The sequence below is a fragment of the Pelodiscus sinensis genome, chromosome 3 (genome assembly GCF_052426305.1).
Source record: "Pelodiscus sinensis isolate ZL-2025 chromosome 3, ASM5242630v1, whole genome shotgun sequence".
Taxonomy (NCBI): Eukaryota; Metazoa; Chordata; order Testudines; family Trionychidae; genus Pelodiscus; species Pelodiscus sinensis.
The window spans coordinates 31,857,920-31,879,468 of record NC_143054.1 but is presented as its reverse complement, the minus strand read 5'-3'; the positions used below and the strand labels follow the sequence as shown (position 1 = coordinate 31,879,468).

At 42.6% G+C, this 21,549-nt stretch overlaps 1 protein-coding gene across 6 annotated transcripts in view; it reads left to right on the top strand.

The window, feature by feature from the left end:
* RNF144A (ring finger protein 144A) overlaps positions 1-20,699 on the top strand; it is a 114,957-nt gene extending 94,258 nt beyond the window's left edge. For 5 of the 6 annotated variants that reach the window (XM_075923531.2, XM_075923528.2, XM_075923529.2 and 2 more), the window contains 4 exons: positions 1,611-1,818; positions 2,615-2,762; positions 5,583-5,672; positions 12,862-20,699. In XM_075923531.2, the coding sequence (XP_075779646.1) occupies positions 1,611-1,818; positions 2,615-2,762; positions 5,583-5,672; positions 12,862-12,993 (578 nt within the window). In that variant the 3' untranslated portion in view covers positions 12,994-20,699. The remainder of the gene's footprint in view (positions 1-1,610; positions 1,819-2,614; positions 2,763-5,582; positions 5,673-12,861) is intronic. The other variant, XR_012902532.2, reaches the window with a different exon arrangement.
* Positions 20,700-21,549: the final 850 nt, after the last annotated feature.

Sequence of the window (21,549 nt, the reverse complement as noted above, 5' to 3'; positions counted from 1 at the left end):
GAGATACATAATTAGTTGAACTACTGCAGAAAATTAGTAACTATTAATGGAATGATGTCACATTGGAAAGAGGTCTCAAATGAGGTTCCACATGGATCAATTCTGGGGTCATTCTTCTTTAACAACTTTATTAATGACTTGTATGAGGATGTAGAGAATTTACAGATCAAATTTGCAGATGACACAAAGCGTGGAGATGAGGAGGAGGGGTTTGCAAACACTTTAGAGGGTAGAGCTAAAATTCAGAGAGGTCTTGAAAAAAATCTCAGAACCACACTATAAATGGTATTCAACAAAGACCCATGGTAAGACACTGCACTAACTCCTGGTTTAAACTAAGGGATACATTTGAGTTAAGATGCACAAACTTCAGCTACATTAATTGCGTAACTTAAGTCAAAGTAGCTTAACTCGAATTTTGGCACCGTCCATGCTGCAGGAAGGGAGTACATTCTCTCTTTGACTTCCCTTACTCTCCATAGAAACAGAACTACCTGCATCTATGGGAGCATCCTTTCAGTTCGAATTAGCGTATTTTCAAAAGATTCACTAATTTGAACCCCAGAAGATCTACTGCGGCTGTAGTTGTGGCCTAAGAAGAAAAACCAAATGCATAAATGGAGAATAACTAGGATGTCAGGATAATTTTTGAGACTTATCTGAAGAGTTGTAGTGGATCTCAACCTCAACATGAGTCAACAATGCGAAATTGTTGCAAAAAAAGCAAATGCAGTAAAACCCAGTTCAACCCATAAAAGCTCATGATGCTATATATTTTTGCTAGTCTCTAAGGCGCTACATGACTACTACTTTCATTATGCCATATATAGATTTCTTTTAAACCTTTACACCAGCATGCCCAGTCTACTGATCCCAATTTTTTTGTTGGGATTGCTTAGTAATTATTATTGGTTTTTATCAGAAAGCACACTCTTAAATGTGGAGGAAGAAACAATCCTAATGGTGAAAGGGTGACAATAGTGACAATTAGATCCTTTTTGTATATTTCTTCCCAAACATTAATAACAAACACAAATAGCCTGCTTAATGAATATTTACTAACAGCACCAGACTATTCCTTTCTGCTAGTCAGAAAGGATGGCAGGCAAGGTACAATGAGGCACATAACATTGCACAAGGCTACATTTTAGCTACATGACCATACACGTAAGTCATGGGAGGTGATAGCATTACTCTACACAACATTGTAAGGCCTCAGCTGGAGTACTGTGTCCACTTTTGGTCGTCACTGTGAGGCTGGATAGCCATTGGTCCTGGATGGTTTAGATACAACAAATCTTTTATCTTGGCTGGGGATTAGACGAGATATGATTCTGGTTTTATGATTCTGGGAACAATGTAATAGCAGTTAGTTCAATCCATCTCCAGAAGTGTTGTGTTAGGAAGGCCATATTTGCAAAAGTGGTCTCTAATTTGCTGACGGCAGTTGCAAATTAGGCCATAAGTGTGCCAGACCAGACAAGCAAAACTGGAGACCGCGTATGAAAATAGCCAATCTAACAAGCAATGTGAGCATTCTTAAGCAGTATATAACATAAAAACAATTCTGTATCTGTCATTGATTCTGATCATTTTATACTCCTTTGCAGAAGTGCTGTTGGATCCATGTCGGACTTGGTGTCCCTCTTCTGCCTGCCAAGCAGTTTGCCAACTCCAAGAATCAGGGCCTCAGAATCCTCAGCTGGTCCAGTGCAAAGCTTGTGATATAGAGTTCTGCTCATCTTGTAAATCCAATTGGCATCCAGGGCAAGGATGTCAAGAGAATATGCCAATCACCTTCCTCCCAGGAGAAACAAGGTACATTCTGATTCTTATACTTCATGCTTTCAGTGAAATGAGCTGAAGTCTACGAAAGCTTATGCCCTAGTAAATTTGTTAGTCTTTAAGGTGCCATAGGACTGTTTGTTTTTGCTGACATAGAGCAGTGCTCAGAGGGACAACCCAGGCTGCTGATACCATATGCAGCTCTGCTTGCCAGCCACCTGTTGCCCTATTGATGGTAATGACACATTCAGCCACCTCAGGTGTCCCTCTTCCCCTTGCTGCTGCTATTCAGGGGTATCCAGGAAAGCCCAGTGGACTCTGGCTTGGAGGGGAGAGTCTTAGGGGAGGAGCCTCATGGAGGCAGCAGGAACTCAGACTCTCCCTGTACTAGCTTCTCATGCAGGGAATCCTGATGCCTTCAGGCCGTAGCTTGAGTCAGCTGGGCATTGGGAGACTCCCTGTTCTCCACATTGAGATCCTGTCTCCTCTTCCCATAAGAATCAAGAGTAGAAGACAGGAAGGTGAGCTAGGCATGTGTAAACCTGACTCCAGAGTGGTTCCCACATGCCCAGCTGGGAGAATTGTGTATACTGATGTCACAGACAAGATAATTGGTAGATGAGAGAAATGTGCATTTCCAGTAAGTACATAGCTTTTTTTATAGGCACGATAAAAATTAATTGTTGTACTAGATCTGCTTTCTGAGTACTGCACAACAAAACAAAAAAGCAGACACCAAAACTAAAATGCAACCCAGTTGTTGTTTTTTTTTTTTAAACGAGGATGATGGGTTCGCACCTTTATAAACTTCTGCAAATGTCTCCCACAGTTCTGTGTATAAAATGGAAGATGACGATGCTCCAATCAAACGCTGTCCAAAGTGCAAAGTTTATATTGAACGAGATGAAGGTTGTGCCCAAATGATGTGTAAAAACTGCAAACATGCCTTTTGCTGGTACTGTCTGGAATCACTTGATGTGAGTATTCACTGGATGAATTGGTGGATATTGTAAGCTTACGTATTTGTTACACAGACTTAAAAATGTCCTATGGATATTGTCACTAGCAGCTCTTTCACATTCTGTGTTTGTTCTGAATCTTTTGTATAACTACAATTAGCACCTAAAATACATGGGCAGGGAAGAACAACATCTTACCTGGTAGAATTTGTGCACTTTATCTTACTTGCCCCACCTGAAGAGCTGTTGTGCTGTTAACCCTTTGCATAAGTGAGATGGAAAGCTGTTGATGAAATGTGAAATTGCATAAAAACTGTTTTTCCTTTGCCATCTCCATGTGGCATCTACATAGTGTGTCTCACTTTGTGTTTAATAAGATACTGTGCACACACAAGTCAGACAGCTCCTTCCTGAAGAATTTATATTTAAAGTGTGTTTGGAAGATCCATATATTTATATTTCTTTCAGTTCTGTATGATAGTGTATTGCCCTACATATGGCTGTAGAATGTTAGCATTGGTTTTAGTGCTAAATTTCAGTAGTGAGGGTTGTTTCTCGATGTTGATTTGTTGAGGTTGTTACATCTCTCCTGCAGAACAAGAGAAAAAACCCATGAACTCATGTATGAAGAACATGTGTTCTGAGAGCAGAAGGAGTTTGATTTAACTCTTAAGATGCTTCCTGTGCTGAGCTTAAAAGCGTTTTAAAAGAACCAGTATCTTCCTGTGCCCAAGCATTGGAGTACAGGCAGTCCCCGAGTTACGTGGATCCGACTTATGTCGGATCCGCAGATACGAATGGGGATTTTCTCGCCCCGGAGGACTGGAGCGGCGGGACGCCTGGTCCCGCTGCCCGCCTCCTCCGGGGCGAGAAAAGCTGCTCCCCGTCTCCCTGGTCTGCTGCGGGAGCCAGCAGACCAGGGAGACGGGGAGCAAAGCGGCGCAGGACCCGGGGCCGGACCCGTGGCCGCTTCCAGATCAGCTGGAAGCGCCGCGGGTCCGGCCCCGGGTCCTGCGCCGCTTTGCTCAGCGTCTCTCTGGTCTGCAGACCAGGGAGACACTGAGCAAAGCCGCGCAGGACCCGGAGCCGGACCCGCGGCGCTTCCAGCTGATCTGTAAGCGGCCGCGGGTCCGGCCCGGGTCCTCCGCCGCTTTGCTCCGCGTCTCTCTGGTCTGCTGGAGGGGACGCAGCTAGTGCCCCCCTCAGCAGACCAGGGAGATGTGGAGCAAAGCCCAGGGCCTGTGGTAGAGCAGGTGGGGCGCTGCCTGTTGGTCCCACAGCACCGCTCCTTGGCGCTACTGAACCAACCCGGCAGCACCCCAGTTACTCTGCCCCAGGGGTCCTGATTCAGCCACTGCTGATCAGTTTCAGCAGTGGCTGAATCAGGACGCCTGGGGCAGAGCAGCTGGGGTGCTGCTGGGTTGGTCCAGTAGCGCCGAGGAGCTGCCGCGCTACTGGACCAACACAGCAGCACCCGAGCTGCTCTGCCCCAGGCGTCCCCAAGTTAGCCGCTGCTGAAACTGACCAGCGGCTGACTACAGGAAGCCCGAGGCAGAGTTGCTCTGCCCCGGGGTTCCTGGAATCAGCTGCTGATCAGTTTCAGCAGCAGCTGACGTGGGGACGCCTGGGGTTCTTAAGTTGAATCTGTATGTAAGTCAGAACTGGTGTCCAGATTCAGCGGCTGAATCTGGACGCCAGTTCCGACTTACATACAGATTCAACTTAAGAACAAACCTACAGTCCCTATCTTGTACGTAACCCGGGGACTGCCTGTATATACAATATGCTGCAAATGTTTTTTCACGGTAGCCAAGGGAACTTTTTATTGCAAAGCGTAGTTAACAATGGCAAAGGAAATGTTTCAAGTTCCAAAAATGTACCCTTACTGTTCCAGATCCTGCAATTGTCATGTTTACTGCCTTAATGATATGTTTAAATCATGCACATTCTCATTCTTAGTTAAAAAGCAGAGGTCCCCAGTGCCTGCATTGGTTGCTATACTCAAGTATGTCCATTCCATATCTGGAAGCAGATGTGTCTTTTTCTATCGTACTGTGTAGATGTCTGCCTTGGTTTGCTCTCCCACCTGCAAAATAAATGCCACATTTGAGAGACTTGGGATCCAAGTAGTAGCTCTCTTCTTTGCATGTTCCATACCTAGCGTGGCCAGCATTTTCAGATTCTGTTGCCTAAACTCCTATTTTGTTGTTTAAATAAGAAGGTTGGTTTTCAAAAGGGATGATCATCAGCTATTTTATTGACTCCAATTGTGAGTGCATGGCACCCAAGAAAGCCAGTCTACTACTTACGGTGCTTAACTTTTGGCAATGAGGTTTGAAAATGTTTTTATCCTTATGATTTCCCTTTTCCTATCACTTTATTCCCTGGTTAGTGAATTGGACTTTTTGCCTCCTGAGAACTAACGGGACAAAGGATTCTTCACTGCACTTGAGACCCAGCTGCTTTGCTAGACAAGGAAATGCACATGGCCTGATATAAAATATGGAAAAGGAAGGGGGAGTACCATATTGACTTGATATGCATGGACATCTAAAAAACATAAAAGTAGAGAGATTAATTCTTCGTGTGTCGCTTATAGCTGTTGGTGTCTTGCTGAAAGGCTCCAACAGTGCTTTACTCTGATCCATGCAATAACGCAAATTCAATTTTAGATGGTTTTCCCACTCTGAAGCTTTTTTCTTCATACTCAGTGCTTTGCAAGGATCTTTAAATTTGCTTCCCTCTCTAATAATTTGTTACTTTGCTGCCACAATCTGCTCTCTCTTGAAGTTAGAGAGATCCTCTATTAATTGCTTGTTTCTGTTTAATGTTTCACAGGATGATTTTCTCCTTATACATTATGACAAAGGACCTTGTCGAAACAAGTTAGGTCACTCCAGGGCATCTGTTATCTGGCACAGAACACAAGTAGGTGCAGAACCTTTTAAAATTTCATACAAGTTCACAGTAAAATGGTTTCTCTAAGTTCTATCTACATAGAGATCAAAGCAAGCATGTGAAGCTTAAGGCAATGTCTACATTTTAATATGTTAAGCACTTGACACCTTGGTTTTCCTAATTAGCAATGCCAGCAACATGTAACTAATTGCACGGTGTAGCAATCCTTACATTGATGGAAGAAATAGATATGGGCTGCCTGCCTGCGGCAACACTTTAAAATGAATGTATGATTATAGCAAAGCATTGGAAGAGAGCTCTCCCATTGTTCTATGTAAACCATCTGTCTAAACGAGGGGCGTAGTTAACATCACTGAGGGTAAGTGTAACCCCTCCTGTTGGCTAGCCCAGTGTGAAGTTATTCAGTATAGGGAAGCTTGTGACTTCTTACACCACTGTGTGGGGGGGGGGAGGCCTGAGGCTGCTTGGTGTGCTCTGCGTTGTGTATGTGTGAGTGCACCTCAGACCAGACCCACTCCGACAAATCACCAGGAACAGGCTTTATTCTGTAAAAAACATAGAACAGGAAAACAGTTCAGCAGCCCCTTCTCTCAGCATGCAGCCTGTGTGCTGCTTCTAGCACAGTCCTTGCTGAGACCCTGCTGGGGGCAGAGGGCACATCCTGGCAGGAACCAGGAAGTTCTCCCAACATGCCGCAATTTGTAGTCCTACTTGTAGTTCCCAGGGCTGCTGCTGAAACACACTGGACCTTGGACTACATAAGGATATTAAGAAGAGAGTAATTCGCCAATTGTGTAGTTGATACAAATTGTGTCAACTACATGATTAGTCGATAAGGGGAGGTGCTCAGTCCCAGCTTGCGCTGGTTCCAGGACCTACCCCCTGCTATACTCTACAGTTTAAATGTAGCAGGAGATGGGCGCCAGCTCTGGGATAGCAACGGGATTAGCTCCCAGGGTCGGCACGAGCTCGGACTGAGCAGTCCAGGCTCACACCAGCTCCGGGACCACCTTGGCTCTGCGTCACCTACCACCCACCCTCTCCCGTGCACTGCAGAGATGGTGCTGGGGGGAACTGGCTTTTCAGCCAGCTCCTCCCAAAACTGGCTCCTGTTTTTCCCTGCTCCAGACGCAGCAAGGAGGGAGGGAAAGCGAGTAGTCGAGTAGTCACTTGACTAGTTGCTTACGTCCCTAACCAGGAGCCCGGCTCTCGGCTATAGGAGCCCGTTTACACTGGCACTCTACAGCGTTATAACTTGCTGTGCTTGGGATATGTTTTTTCACACGCCTGAGCAAGAAAGTTACAACACAGTAAAGTGGCAATGTAGACTTTCCCTAAAGTATCTTAACCATCAATAGTTCAGGGAAGGATATTGTGGTATAAGAATGGACATTAATAAGAAACAATACAAAGTCAGACTTCTTCCTGGATTTTGACTCTGAACTGACATGTCTGTCTTAAGTAAGACTGGTTGAATTTATTAGAATAAAGTTGTCCCTAGCTGGGTGAGTCTGCATGGACTCTATGTTGAGTCCCTCATCCGGTGCCAGTCGAGCAGTAAAGAACCAAGGATTTTTGTTCCCTGTTCCCATTTTTCACCTGCTTCAGATTTCAGTCTCTCCCTATTTCCCAATGAAGAAGACAACAAGTTACCTTGGTGAGGTACCCTCTTTTTTGCACTAGCTTTAAGAAGCATGGACGATTTAACATGTGAGTTGGGGGCCCAGCAAACCTTCAGGGAAAAAGAAGAGACAGTTCTACATCATGCTGGGACTAGAGCTTGAACTTGTGAATTACCACAGGGCTAGAAACACAAGGCAGCTCAGCACATTATCCTCTCTCATCATAGGGAAAATGCGTCAGTGAAAGTAGCTTTTATATTTTTTACAGAGTAGAAAACAGCTGACACAAAAAAGGATTTGTAAACTTGCCCCAAATTTGCTGAAATGTAATGAACTCTAAATAGGCAGATACTGAATGAAAAGAACTCTTGTTACAAATATTTGCCCATGTCTATTTCCTCCATCATTCTTTGATAGGATAACAAGGGAGAAGCTGTAGACATGGTATACCTAGCCTTTTGTAAGTCATTTGATACAGTCTCGCATGACCTTTTATCAATAAACTAGGCAAATACAACTTAAATGGGGCTACTGTAAGGTGGGTGCATAATTGGCTGGATAACCATTTTCAGAGAGTAGTTATTAACGGTTCACAGTTATGCATGAAGGACATAACAAGTGTGGTTTCACAGGGATCTGTTTTGGGACCAGTTCTGTTCGGTGTCTTCATCAGTGATTTAGATGATGGCATAGAAAGTGTACTTATTAAGTTTGCAGATCATACTAGGCTGGGAAGGGTTGCAACTGTTTTGGAGGATAGGATCATTTTCAAAATGATCTGGACAAACTGGAGAAGTGATCTTCGGTAAATAGGATGAAGTTTAATAAGGACAAATAAAAGTACTCCGCTTAGGAAGGAACAATCAGTTTCACATATACAAAATGGGAAGTGACTGTCTAGGAAGGAGTACTGCAGAAAGCGATCTAGGCGTCATAGTGGACCACAAGCTAAATATGAGTCAAGAGTGTGATGCTGTTTTAGAAAAAGCAAACATGATTCTAGGATGCATTAACAGGAGTGTTGTGAGCAAGACACAAGAAGTCATTCTTCCGCTCTACTCTGCACTGATTAGGCGTCAGTTGGAATATTGTGTCCAGTTCTTGGCACCACATTTCAAAAAAGATGTGGAGAAATTGGAGAAGGACCAGAGAAGAGGAACAAGAATAATTCAAGGTCTAGAGAACATGAGCAATGAGGGAAGACTGAAAGAATTGGGCTTGTTTAGTTGAGAAAAGAGAAGACTGAGAGGGGACGTGATAGCAGTTTTCAAGTAACCAAAAGCATGTTACAAGGAGGAGGGAGAAAAATTGTTCTCCTTGGCATCTGAGGATAGGACAAGAAGCAATGGGCTTAAATTGCAACAAGGGTGATTAAGATTGGACATTAGAGTGTGGTTAAGGTTGGACATTAGAACACTAGAATAAATTGCCTAGGGAGGTTGTGGAATCTCCATATTTAAGAGCTGGTTAGATGGACATCTATCAGGGATGGTAGATGGTGCTTTGTCCTTGCCATGGGGGCAGGGACCTGGACTTGATGACCTCTCAAGGACCCTTCTAGTTCTAGTGTTTTATGATTATAAGGATTGCTATACTGTGCTTTGGTGTAATTAGTTAGATGACTGATGTTTCTGGCATTGCTAATTAGAAAAATTGAGGTATCAAGAAATGTGTCGTTCAGTTAGCAGGTGTTTGTACTACAAGAGTTGTTATACTCAATATCACATTTGGGGAATTTTGACATTCTTTAGTTTGCCCAGAGCTTTTTCTTTAGGGTCAAAAATAGGCCTTGGGATGCCCATAGAATCCAGTTTGAAAACCCTGTGGCATGGATTCCCCCAAAATCCAGATTTCACACTACTTACCAATATATCCTCTGGAGCCAGAGTATATGGTATGTATGCTTAGCAAGAACAGTTAACCTTGAAGTAGAGGGGAGGTTGCACGTACCATGTATGTCCCACCGTGAGAGAGGAAAAGAGAAATACGAGTGATTTTGAACATTCGGGGATCTAATCCTGCAAACACTATCCAGAGAATTTCCACTGAAGCCACCAGATGAATGAGGACTATGATCGCTCTTATTTACAGGATTGGGGTCCTTTTATTACTTCTTCTTGGAATATTAACCAAGTGGAGCATGACACAACCTCTTAAGTGAAAAGCATGATGCTTTAATGCTAAGTGTTGTGCTTCCAGTGCAAAAAATCACTTCTAGACATTACACTTGCTAAGAAATAGCCTATTCTTCAATAGCAGTTGAGTTCACCAAGTGGAAAATATATCACGGATGCTTACCGGGCAACCTGTTGACCTGATCTTAAAAATCCTGGATAAATTCACTGTCTGGCATATCTAGGATGAAATGGAAATGTAAGCTGGCTTCCTAATTGTAAAGAGCACTGTTGGTCTGTCTACTGTATTTTTCAGTTTAACCTTGGCTCTCCTCAGCGAATGGTGCCCCATAGTGCACACTGAGAAGATTGCACATGGCTAATTATGTATGTGCTATCTCCAGAAATCACTGTGGGCCGCAGTTCAGTAACATTGAAAAGAAGCTCAGGAAAGTGCCTGGCTTCACTTTCACTCTTTGGTGCCAGCAGATGCCCCAGAGACACTAAACACAGATGCATCAGATTAGCTGCCTGTCTAACAGGTATATGTGATGAAAGGTGCATATTTTAAAGTAATTGTTTTTGGCAAAAATAAAAATATTGTGACAGAAATTATAGATTTATCTCCCAAGAGAGCTGCAGCCGAGCTTTTTAATTAGAAATAAATATTCTTGTCTAATATTACATAATAAATCAGTGTGCACATCACTTCTCAAACTTAATTTTGTTCAGCAGCACCACCTGCTGGACACAATATTTTCAGACCCAGAATTAAAAATAACTGTATGAATGAAACTGCAAAAAGAAATCCACAGTGTTCATAAAAAAATACTTCCTGTTAGAGGAGGCATCAATAAGCCTGTTAATTTAGGTGTAGAATATATTTTCTACATTATGACAAATTCAGTGTTGCAAATTAATTGGTGTGTTTAGTATCTGACGACAGCTAGGAGAAGTTCTAATGAATAATATGATACTTAGTGTTACAGTTGGTATTACTGTAATGCTTAGGGAGCCCTTGTATTCAAATGGCAATTGTTCGTGTGCAGATGATTTTTCCCCAGTATTCATTATTCACAATTCATTTTTCTGTGAAAAAAAATCTCAGTGGGTTTGTTAAATAACTTGCAGGCCTGTGGTAGCAAACAGGCCTTCCAAAATCGACACGCTCATTTGCTTAGGCCAAGTAAGAAGCTTTCATGGGCAGTTAGCATCAACTTAAAACAGTATAACCTTACAAATGTGAAACGAGTGGAAACCAATGCAGAGTTGCCTTGCTTAAGCGTTCAGTGCTTCTGCTGCTCAACCCAGCCACCCCAACCCAAAATACATGTTTTGGATTGAGATTATGTGGATCCAAAAAAAACCCTAATCCTAAGGTTCAGTTGTGTTAAGTCACTGCTGATTAGCTTCTGCCCGTTGGTCCCGCTGCTACTGCTGACTTATTGCAGTGTCTGCAGTGGTGTGAGTGTACCACTGAGACACCGCGCACCTCACTCTGCAAAGCACATGGTGCAGAAGAGTGCAGCAGCTGCAAGAGTGAGGCTAACAGCAGCTGTGCTGATCCCATAGACTGGAGGCACCAACAGTCGTGACAGATTTGGGGGCGGGGGGGGGGGATGTTGATTTGTCTTGAAAAACAACTTGACTTTCTCAAGCTCAGGTCAGGCAGATTGCTTCTTGATCTGGCTTAAAAATTAGGCCAAGCAACTCCCTAGTTCAGAGCTTTCCTGATATACTGATTTTAAGTACTGCTATTGAGAAGGTTGTGGGCATCTGTGAAACTGATGAGAAATAGGTCAGTTTCACTCTGCTCTGCTCTGAACACTTTTGTGCAGCTGCAGGTACTAGAGCTACTCATTGAGAGAGACTCATAAAAGGAGACTTTGAGAGAGATTGAACCACCCAGCACCTTGCAGCAGCCTGGAAGCTGAGGAAGAAGTAGGGTACGTCTAGACTACATGCCTCTGTCGCCAAAGGCATGTAGATTAGGCTACCAGACATAGGAAAATGAAGCAGCGATTTAAATAATCGCCGCTTCATTTAAATTTACATGGCTGCCGCGCTGAGCCGACAAACAGCTGATCAGCTCCTCATCCCAGGAGGCATACCTGGGTGGTCGACAAATACCTTTGATGTCGCCACCCGCGCGTCCAGACTATCGCACTGAGCCGACAAACAGCTGATCAGCTGTTTGTCGGCTCAGCGCGGCAGCCATGTAAATTTAAATGAAGCGGCGATTATTTAAATCGCCGCTTCATTTTCCTATGTCTGGTAGCCTAATCTACATGCCTCTGGCGACAGAGGCATGTAGTCTAGACGTACACGTAGACTGCCATTCTAATAGTTGACAGGAAGCTCAGGGTTTGGAGGAAGAAGCCAGAAGGAAGACAATACTCCTCCTCCTTTCCAGCAACAGAGAAGAGGGAGGGTGATCAAATTTATTCTGTACCTGCTAGCCAGAAGCTGAGACAAAGTTTGGCAACCAGAGTCCCAGAGACTGCTCCTTGATAGAACATAAACACCTTCCCCTTTCCTATCAGCTGTAAAAGTAATTGTATTCGGTTATTTCAGTGGCAGAAGAAAGATAAAGAAACTCAAATACTAGATATGTTGGCACAGGTGGTGCTTAGCAACCTCTGCTGTATAAAGATTTCAAATCTTCTTTCAAGAGAACTTTGGCTGGTTACTGCATGCAAACAACATGTGACTACATTAAAATGTCAATCAGTGTTTCAGATAACTACTTGTGTAGTGTTAGGTACTATAAAAATATTTAAGATGGCTTCATGCTGAATTTTGAATAGTTTGAGGCCAAATATTTGCTCTCTGAAAGGAAAACAATACCTGTAAGTATCTGTAAGTGGAACTTCCCTAATGTAAGCATGTTTGCCCTCAGCAGCCGAGTTCTTCAAACATCACAGATACTACAGGCTTAAAATTCACATTTTATGGAGAGAGAAAGAAAGGAAGAAAGAAAGGTAAAACTATCCACTTGCATTGAAGAAGACGAGTGGTTTGGTGCAGGAGACATAACAAAGCTACCCCTGTCTTTTTTGTTCAGTGCCAATTAATATCTGCTTTATCTAGGGTGTGTGAATGCATGCATGTACGCAATGTTAAAATTTGTAGGTGGCATGGTGTGAATTCTGACTGATATAGTGAAAAAGGACCATTGCCCTCTGGTAACTATTTTCTCAAGATGAGAGTCTGCTACCATTCTCCCATTCTGAAAATTAGCAATCACCTTGCCAACTATAGATAGATGTTTAGCACGCAAATCTTCTGTGATGTGCAACTATGGTGAAATCCTGGCTCTCTTGAAGTCAATAGGCACCTTGCCATGGACTTCAGAAGGGCCAAGATTTCTCTCCTAGGGCATTGACTTTGTGTTGGAGTAGAATTTGAACCTGCTGTGCCAATTATCATACTGACATGTCATTTTCCATTTTTTTTTTTCAGGTGGTGGGAATCTTTGCAGGATTTGGTCTACTGTTGTTAGTGGCTTCACCTTTCCTTTTACTTGCTACACCATTTGTCCTTTGCTGCAAATGCAAATGTAATAAAGGAGATGATGACCCTCTGCCTACCTAGATCATGAGAAGATGGGACTCATCTCTCACACATTTTGTCTCCCTCTTGCACTTATGTTGTAGCCTTACTCCCCCCATTCTGTTTTTCCATGACAGTGCCATGATTCCGCGAACTGTTGTCAGTACATTTACATAGACCAAGTACCAGTAGTCAAGTAAGGTAGTGGAAGGCAAGTCAGAAGTTTAGAGGATGTTGTGGAACAAGATAAGTATCTGAAATTAAGAGGTGAAGATATTCTTTCATGTTGCCTTATAAAGGCTGTCTTGGTGAACTAGGAATTGTGCTGTTACATCAGCAAAACAACCTAAAAATAAATCAAATCTAACTTTTTCACATATATGTTTGCATCAAAATGAGGTGTCTTATTCATATTCCTGTTTAAGTCACCTATTGTTTAAATGTGGCTTTAATATATCTGTTTATTACAACTGTGTTTTTATTAATATTGCTGTGGCAAAAAACCTTTTTAGTACTTATTTTTCCAAGGATAATGGAAATCATTAAGGTGCATATTAGCTATCATATGCCTTTCTTGAATTTTGGGGAGAATACAGCTGGAATTTCTGCCTTCCAGGAATTTTAGGAAGTCTTACATGTTGATTATTTGATCAAAAACTACATTTAAAAAAAAATCTATCAACAGTGTAAGGTTGAGTGGTGTCACAAACTTGCTACCTAATCAAGGTTCTTTTAAAAACATCTAATTGGTATTGCTTATGATTGAATCACCAGAGGTTTTTCTGAAGGGTTAATTTTTTGCTGTTAAGGAGTCTGCTAAACTTACAGGGCTACTTAACTTTTAATCCAGGTATCTGAATCTTTTTTATTTATATATTAAAAAATCCTGATTAAACCAAATGTGTAAATATCTGTGCTTTTGAATATTTGGAAGTTCAAGATAATTCACTTTTGTCTTAAAAGCATATATTTGGGGAAAAAAATTACAGGATTTGTTTTGCTTATCAGCAGATTGTCAGTTCAGCAAATGTTTCGTTTTAACGAAACATCATAGTCCATAATAAAAATATCTGGGGTGTTTGTGAAAGATCTAATAGTTACAGTATATAGTCCATTTTTCAAAGTTTATATCATATCATTCATGTGTGCTGTTACTAATTATACTGTGAGAAGAAAAAACAAATTTCTCTATAAAGATTAGATTTTGTTCTGACATTACATTACTTCTTCTTTGTGTGTAATTTACAATGTTGCAAGTTTCCAGGGTAGTAAAATGCCCAAATCAACATATTGTTAATATGCAGAAGTTACTGTTCTGCAACATTTTGTGGAAAACGGTAACGAGACCCCTTTGTAAATGGAAAACTAGCAAAATAATTTGACAAACATTTAATGTTGTTATGACTGTGATCATGAAATGTGGTACAGGTCTGTGTCCAAGGGTATGTCTAGATTTTTTTCGAGAGAGATCGTCTAGACAGCCACGCAACTTTCAAAAAGTGATCCGTTTTTTTTAAAGAGAGCATCCTGGCAATCGGGATGCTCTCTTCCGAAAAAACCCTGCTTGCATTCAAGAATGCCTTTTTTTGAAAAAGCTCTTTCGAAAAAAGGCATTCTTCCTCGAAAATGAGGTTTACCGCTGTCAAAAAAAACCACTGTGTTCTTTCGATTTTAATTTCAAAAGAACACGATGGCAGTCTAGATGCAGGTGAAGTTTTTTCGAAAAAAGGCCACTTTTTTCGAAAAAACTCTGTAGTCTAGATATACCCCAAGTGGAGAACACACTATTCTGCAGAGCGTTAAAATGGAAGTTAAGCTGTATTTGAAAACCTAAAGATACAATAAAATAGGAAGCGATGCAATGATGTGTATATGTGGAAGCTCACCACCTAAGACATAGCAGGATTCAGGCCACAAAACAGAACAGCAGATACAGTAAAAAAACAAACAAAAATTTTAAAAAACCACTTTTTTGGGGGGGGCGGGGTTTGTTCTATGTTAAGTTTTAGTCTGCATATTTAATCTTTGAACAGAAACATTAGAATGTAAAATTTTCAAAAGCCCATTGACTATCAGTGATCTTTAAACTCCTAAGAATGTAAGACACTTTTGAAAATGGGAAATCGATTCCTAAATCACATAAATACTTCTCAAAAATTTTCTCCTTTGTCCAACCTCAATATTCTTGATTTTTTTTTTTAAATTAGTATTTCAAACTGGCTAAATGAAAAATGCTTGCATGAAATCCAGAAGTTGTTTTTGTTTGAAGATGGCAGTCTGGTTCCAACCCAACATTAGTTGTATGTTATATCCTTAATTTTGCATGACAGTTGTACAATTCAGTACTTTAATGACGAAATCCTGAGATTAATTGTTTTTTTTTAATTTTTCCTTAGCTATTCTGAAATAGCAAAGGATGGCTGAATGATATATAAGAGTTTATTAATGGGGTAGGCATATTTTAACTCGTCTCCATTGGTCAACCTTGGTTTCAGTGTGTAATTGAGGTTACAGTCTCAGTCCTGCTCCTAGAGGATGTGTCCTTGTCGCAGAAGACTGAATTAGGAAAGCACCCTGATTTCAAGTTAAGTATTAACTCATACTGTCCTGAATCATCATTTTGATGTTAGATTAATAGGCTTGTCCCATTGGAGGAATGACTACTTTTTCCAAATCTAAGGCATGTTGCCAAGGTAGTGTAGGGAGGCTTGAATTCTGTCCCTTTTTCTTCAGTCTGATCTGCACAGGACAGATGTGGTAGTAGCATTAGAGAGCTAATTGTTCCGGGGGCAAAACAGACCCCAATTTGCCTGGGTTATCAGTTCTGCACTAGGGATGTAAAAAAAAGTATTAAAATAGTAACCGTGTAATGAATAAAAATTCTCTGTTACATGGGGCCTTAGTACAGAATCTGAGGAATTGCATAGGGGCCTTAGTATAGTAGGACGCCTTTATAGTATCTGAGGTATTGAGGTAAAGATAAACCTACCCTTTCATTCTTAGAAGTAGCCTTTTTAGGTCAGGGTAAAAGCACTGTGATAAGGCAGTGTTGGGAATCTGTGATGCCGTTGATAGAAAACTTCTCTCCCAACATGTGTCGCTGATGCTTTTACAGAGCACTACCATAATTTAGTGAATATAACCCGTGGGTTATATTTGTTTTTACATACCCCACACACACCCCTCCACCCCAGAGGGGTATATAGGTTTTTTTTTTAATTCACCAGCTGGTTTTTTTTGTTTTTGTTTGGGTTTTTTTACTCACCGGAGGCTGGTGGTTCCTGCAGCTGTGCATGAACGGGGGAGAGGAGAGTGAGCACTCCCCTGCCCAGAAGATGGTGGTTCTTGTGGCTGTGCAGGAACCGGGTGGTGAGCGCTCCCCTGCCCAGAGGATGGTGGTTTCTGATCCCCCAGCCCTTCTGCAGCTGCGGAGGAACTGGGGCGGTGAGTGGTTGGCTGGCTAATTCCCTTCCCCCTCCCCCTCTGCACCGTAAATTAGCAAATATACCCCTGGCACAGAAAAGCCTTGTATACCCTACAGGTTATACTCGTGTGCAGGATATACAAGATTTTTTTTACTGAAATAGAAAAAAACGCAGGGTATATCCGGGTGCAGGTTATATTTAGGTGTGGAGTATATTCGCTAAATTGTGGTACATTTACATCAAAATTAAAGGGGAAAAATTCCATGCTTTGTTACAGATGTAAACATTTTTAAAGAGTTAGATTTCAATTGATGATCATCATTGACGGGCATAAATGCCTGAGTTTATCTGATCATACCCAACATGCATAATTGTATAGGATCTCTGTATACTTGGGTTCACTGCATAGATTTCCAAGTTTCTCAGCTGATATACTTTCTTGAGGTTCAGGGAATATAATACAAGAATGAACTGTAATCACTTTCAGATATACTGAATAGTATAACTTCACATTTTATTTGTAAATGTTACCACTTCAGTTTTGTTTCCAAAGACTGGATGTCTTTAGTAATCACTGATTTACAAATTCTGTTGATGCCTTGGCATTTACTACTCTGAAATAATGTTGTAAATAAAACATGTATTGTTTTAAACTCTGACATTGCTGCCCCAGAATAGTGGATTTAAATATGCTCAAGCCTTTGTTAAATTTCTAAGGAAAATGTAACAGATTTCAGATAATCATTTATAAACCATGATCTGAAAATTGAGATTCACTGCATGGTTTCTGTTGCATTTCATATCTATCCTACTTCATTTGCATTGCCTTAAACTTAGTTAAACCAACATTTATCAGAGCACATGGTTTGCGTGTCCTGTTAGAAAGGATGAGTTTCTAGTGGTTAGAGCAAGCTGGAATAGAATCAGAACTCCAGGTTGGCTGGTATTTTTTTTCCACTGCAGCTGTACGGTTGATACTGAACAGTAGCAAAACTGTCAGTGACCTTGTATAAGTCGCTTTTCCATTTTTTGTCTCAGTTTATCCATCTGTAAAATAGGTGGAACAATGCTCACCTACCTCACAGGGTTGTTGTGGGGCTCAATTATTTTTTAAAGCTTTTTGAGATCCTCTGGTGGAGGATGTGATTTAAGTACTTAGCATTGTTATTTTATGTTAGTATTTCAGCTGTTTCTAACTACCTTCATTGTGGAGCCTCAGATTGCATTGTACAAAGTTCTGGGTTTTTTTCAATTGTATTCTTTCTTAAAATATTTATCTTAAAATTATAATGGCTCACAAAAAGAATTGAATGGCCCAGTTCTTAGAATAGAATTAATGACCTGACATCCAGAAAATATTTAAAATTATGATGCCTAAAATATTCTCTCTCCGAGAGGAAGAGGGAAACAATATTCATAGATCAGAAGGGGTATGTCTACACTACAGAGTTACTTCGAACTAACGGACGTTAGTTCGAACTAACTTTCATAGGCGCTACACTAGCGCTCCACTAGTTCGAACTTAATTTGAACTAACGGAGCGCTTAGTTCGTAAAAGGAGGTTTTCCTAGTTCGAGGATTAAGCCTAGTTCGAACTAGCTAGTTCGAATTAAGGGGTGTGTAGCCCCTTAATTCGAACTACTGGGAGGCTAGCCCTCCCCAGGTTTCCCTGGTGGCCACTCTGGCCAACACCAGGGAAACTCTATGCCCCCCTCCCAGCCCCAGACCCCTTAAAGGGGCACGGGCTGGCTACGGTGCCCGTGCCAGGTGCAAGCCTGCCAGCACCCACCCAGCAGACCCTGCAACTGGCACGGCTCGAGCCACCCACCCGATGCCCCCCAGCCCTCCCCCTCTTCCCGGGACCAGGCTGGCGGCTCCCGGGAGCTTGCCCGGGACCGCAAGAGGCGGGCACCTGCCTGGGCTAGTGCGGACATCGTGGACCTCGTCCACGATCTCTGCACTAGGCACAGGAAAGTGGCCAGCTAGGGCAGGAGAGCTGCCAGCCTGGCCACCCAGGAGCAGGTTTCCATGAAAATCAAGGGGGTCCACTGAGACCCCGACCCTGAGCCCTGAGCTTACAATGGCCGTCCTGGGTCAGACCAAAGGTCCATCTAGCCCAGTAGCCTGTCTGCCGACAGCGACTAACCCTAGGGACCCTGAAGGAGATGGACCGAAGACAGTGACCAAGCCATTTGTCTCGTGCCATCCATCTCCAGCCTTCCACAAACCTTGGGCAGGGACACCACTCCTACCCCCTGGCTAATAGCACTTCATGGACCCAAGCTCCATGACTTGATCTCACGTCCCTTTTAAGTCTATTCTAGTTCTAGCCTTCACAGCCTCCTGCAGCAAGGAGTTCCACAGGTTGACTCTTTGCTTTGTGAAGAAGAACTTTCTGTTTCTAGTTTGAAGCCTGCTACCCATTCCTTTCCTTTGGTGTCCTCTAGTCCTTCTTTATGGGAACTAATGAAGAACTTTTCTGTATGCACCCTCTCCACCCAACTCCTGCTTTTAGAGACCTCTATCCTGTCCCCCCTCCGTCTCCTCTTTTCTAAGCTGAAAAGTCCCAGTCTCTTTAGCCTCTCTTCATATGGGACCTGTTCCCAACCCCTGATCATTGTAGTTGCCCTCCCCTCTCCCAGCCTGTCTCTTTCCCTCTCCCACCTCCTTTTCCCAGTCTCCCCCAGTTTTGTTCAATAAAGACAGATTCCATTTTTGAACACAATTGTCCTTTATTTTGTACATCAAGAAAAGGGGCTAGGGAAGGGTAAGTGGAAGGAGATGAGGGAGAAATGGGGCACGAGCCCCCGATGGGGAGGACTGGGCTGGCTCTGCGGGCTTCTGGGGGTGGAAGCTCTCCTGCAGCCCCCCAATTGCTCCCTCTCCCCAGATGGCAGCCTGCGGCAAGTGCAGCCGGGCTGATGGCCGAGTGCTGTGATGTGCCCAGTGTGGGTACTCCGGGCACTCCAAGCCAGGACTGGTTTGCAAGCAAGGCACCCCTGAGAACTGTCTGTCCGGGGTGGGGGTCGGGACCCTTTAAGCACAGCCCTCAGCTAGCCTGAGACAGCATCTCCACACTCTAAGTCCTCCTCTGATGCCCTGCCGGCACTGCTTCCGGCCATCCTTAAGCCCGGTTCAGGGTCCACTTAATGTGGACATGCTAGTTCGAATTAGCAAAACGCTAATTCGAACTAGTTTTTAGTTCTAGACGAGTTAGTTCGAATTAGCGCTGTAGAGTAGACGTACCCAAGAGGATGATCTACTTTGATTTTAAAATGTGGTTGGAAAAGAAAAAAGGGGGTTTTGCATATTTCATAGGTTCTCCCTTTTCTATTAAGGGTATGCATATATTTATTACAAAACATTTTTTATTTTAATGTTGTACAGTTTGTATGAAGCTTCATAACAGTTTGCTTTCTGAAGCCAAATGCCATACATTTCCTATATATGTGCATTCTCAAATCTTTACAAAAATGGATGGAATAGGGAAGATATCACACAGAGTGGCACAAAAGATATCAAGAAAACCCTGCCTCAGTGCTTCTTTGCTAAGTAAAGCATGCTGTTTTGCTTAAAGCCCTGTGATCTCTATTATTGCTTGATTTTTATATCTCTTACAGAATTCCAGGAACATTAGGTACAGGTACGTGCTACATAAACTGAACCTTTCTTGCTCATTTTACCGTGGATGTATTTTAATCTTGTATAGAGATAAGCATGAAGGAGACATGCAAATGTACAAATGATGATGTATTTGATCAGTGTAAAAAATACGTTCTGTTTATGTATTTGAAATGTCAGTACTTTTTGTGCCACTAACACTGTGATGTATAAAAGAGCTGTTGAATGCCTTTTAATGTTGTGTTTTGTACTTTGAACCTTATTAAAAGTTTAATTTGTAATTTCAATAGATATTTTAAAAGAATGTGTCTCCTGTGATGCTTCAGAGTAGTGGTTTATAATTATCAATACACCTTCAGAAAATTGAAATAGATTGTTGAATAGTTAATTGTATTGTCTGCGCCTTCCATCAGAACAAAGACTAGAAAAGCACTTGATCACTGGCTCAGACTCATACAATTTAAGTCCGTTGGAGTATCCCTTAAATGGGTTAATTTTGGTGTTCCAAGCAACAGTTTGGAATATCTATAATTGAAATCACCACAGATTCATGTTGCAGCAAGGTCAGCTCTATCCATTACATTCCCACAGTGGATAATTTGAGTTCCTGTCTGTTCAGTGTCTGTGTATGTTCCAAGTAATAATATAGAATGGCCATACAGGCTCATACTAATGGTCCATCTAGCCCGGGGGAGCCACTCCAAGAATTTGGAAAGTGGTCGAGGGCCACACTCTTCCATTATATTAATGGATGGAGGGTCTGGGATGGAGGTTGGGTGCAGAGGGGAGCTTGGGGTATGGGATTGGGGTGCAGGAGGGAGACTGAAGTCTGGAGGTGGAGTTTGGGTGAAGAAGGCAGTTGTAACCTAGGGCAGGGGATTGGAGTGCAGGGGTTTGGGATGTGACCTAGAATAGAAGGGGATTGTGATCTGGGACAGGAGATTGGGGTGCCAGATCTGGGAGGGGGGAATGGGTGCAAGAGGGGGCCAGAGGATTTGGGTATGTTGAGTGTGAGGGGCAGAGGGCTAGGGCAGGGAGGGGCTGGGGTGCCAGAGGCAGGCTGTGGCCAGGAAACTTACCAGCTAGCAGCCAAACCAGCCTGCCTACCTGCAGAGTAAAAACTTTTCCCAACCTGCCTATTTCCCTAGCCATGTGTTTCAGCGAATAACTGAGCCGAGGGAGAGGGAGTTGGGTTTTCTTGGCCGCCTGTTATTCAAATAAGCAGCTCCTATTGGCTGGTTTCTGTCCAGAAACCAGCCAATGGCATTGTGCTGGGCATGGAACAGCTCCTGAAATTTCCCCTCTCACAGTGGAAGTCTGATGTTTGTCGTGATAGAAAATGCCATGTAAGAAATCATGGCAACGAATGCTTCAGAAATACACAATTTGTCGTACATGATCAGACCTGAAGTTCATCTTTTCCAGCACCCTCCTCCAATAGTTGCTAGCACCAGATGCTCAGGAGACAGGTTTAAGAATCCAACAGTAGATAGCTGTGGGATGACCTAATGTAGAGGCAAGTTCTCATTTCATTTCAGAGATTACTGGAAGC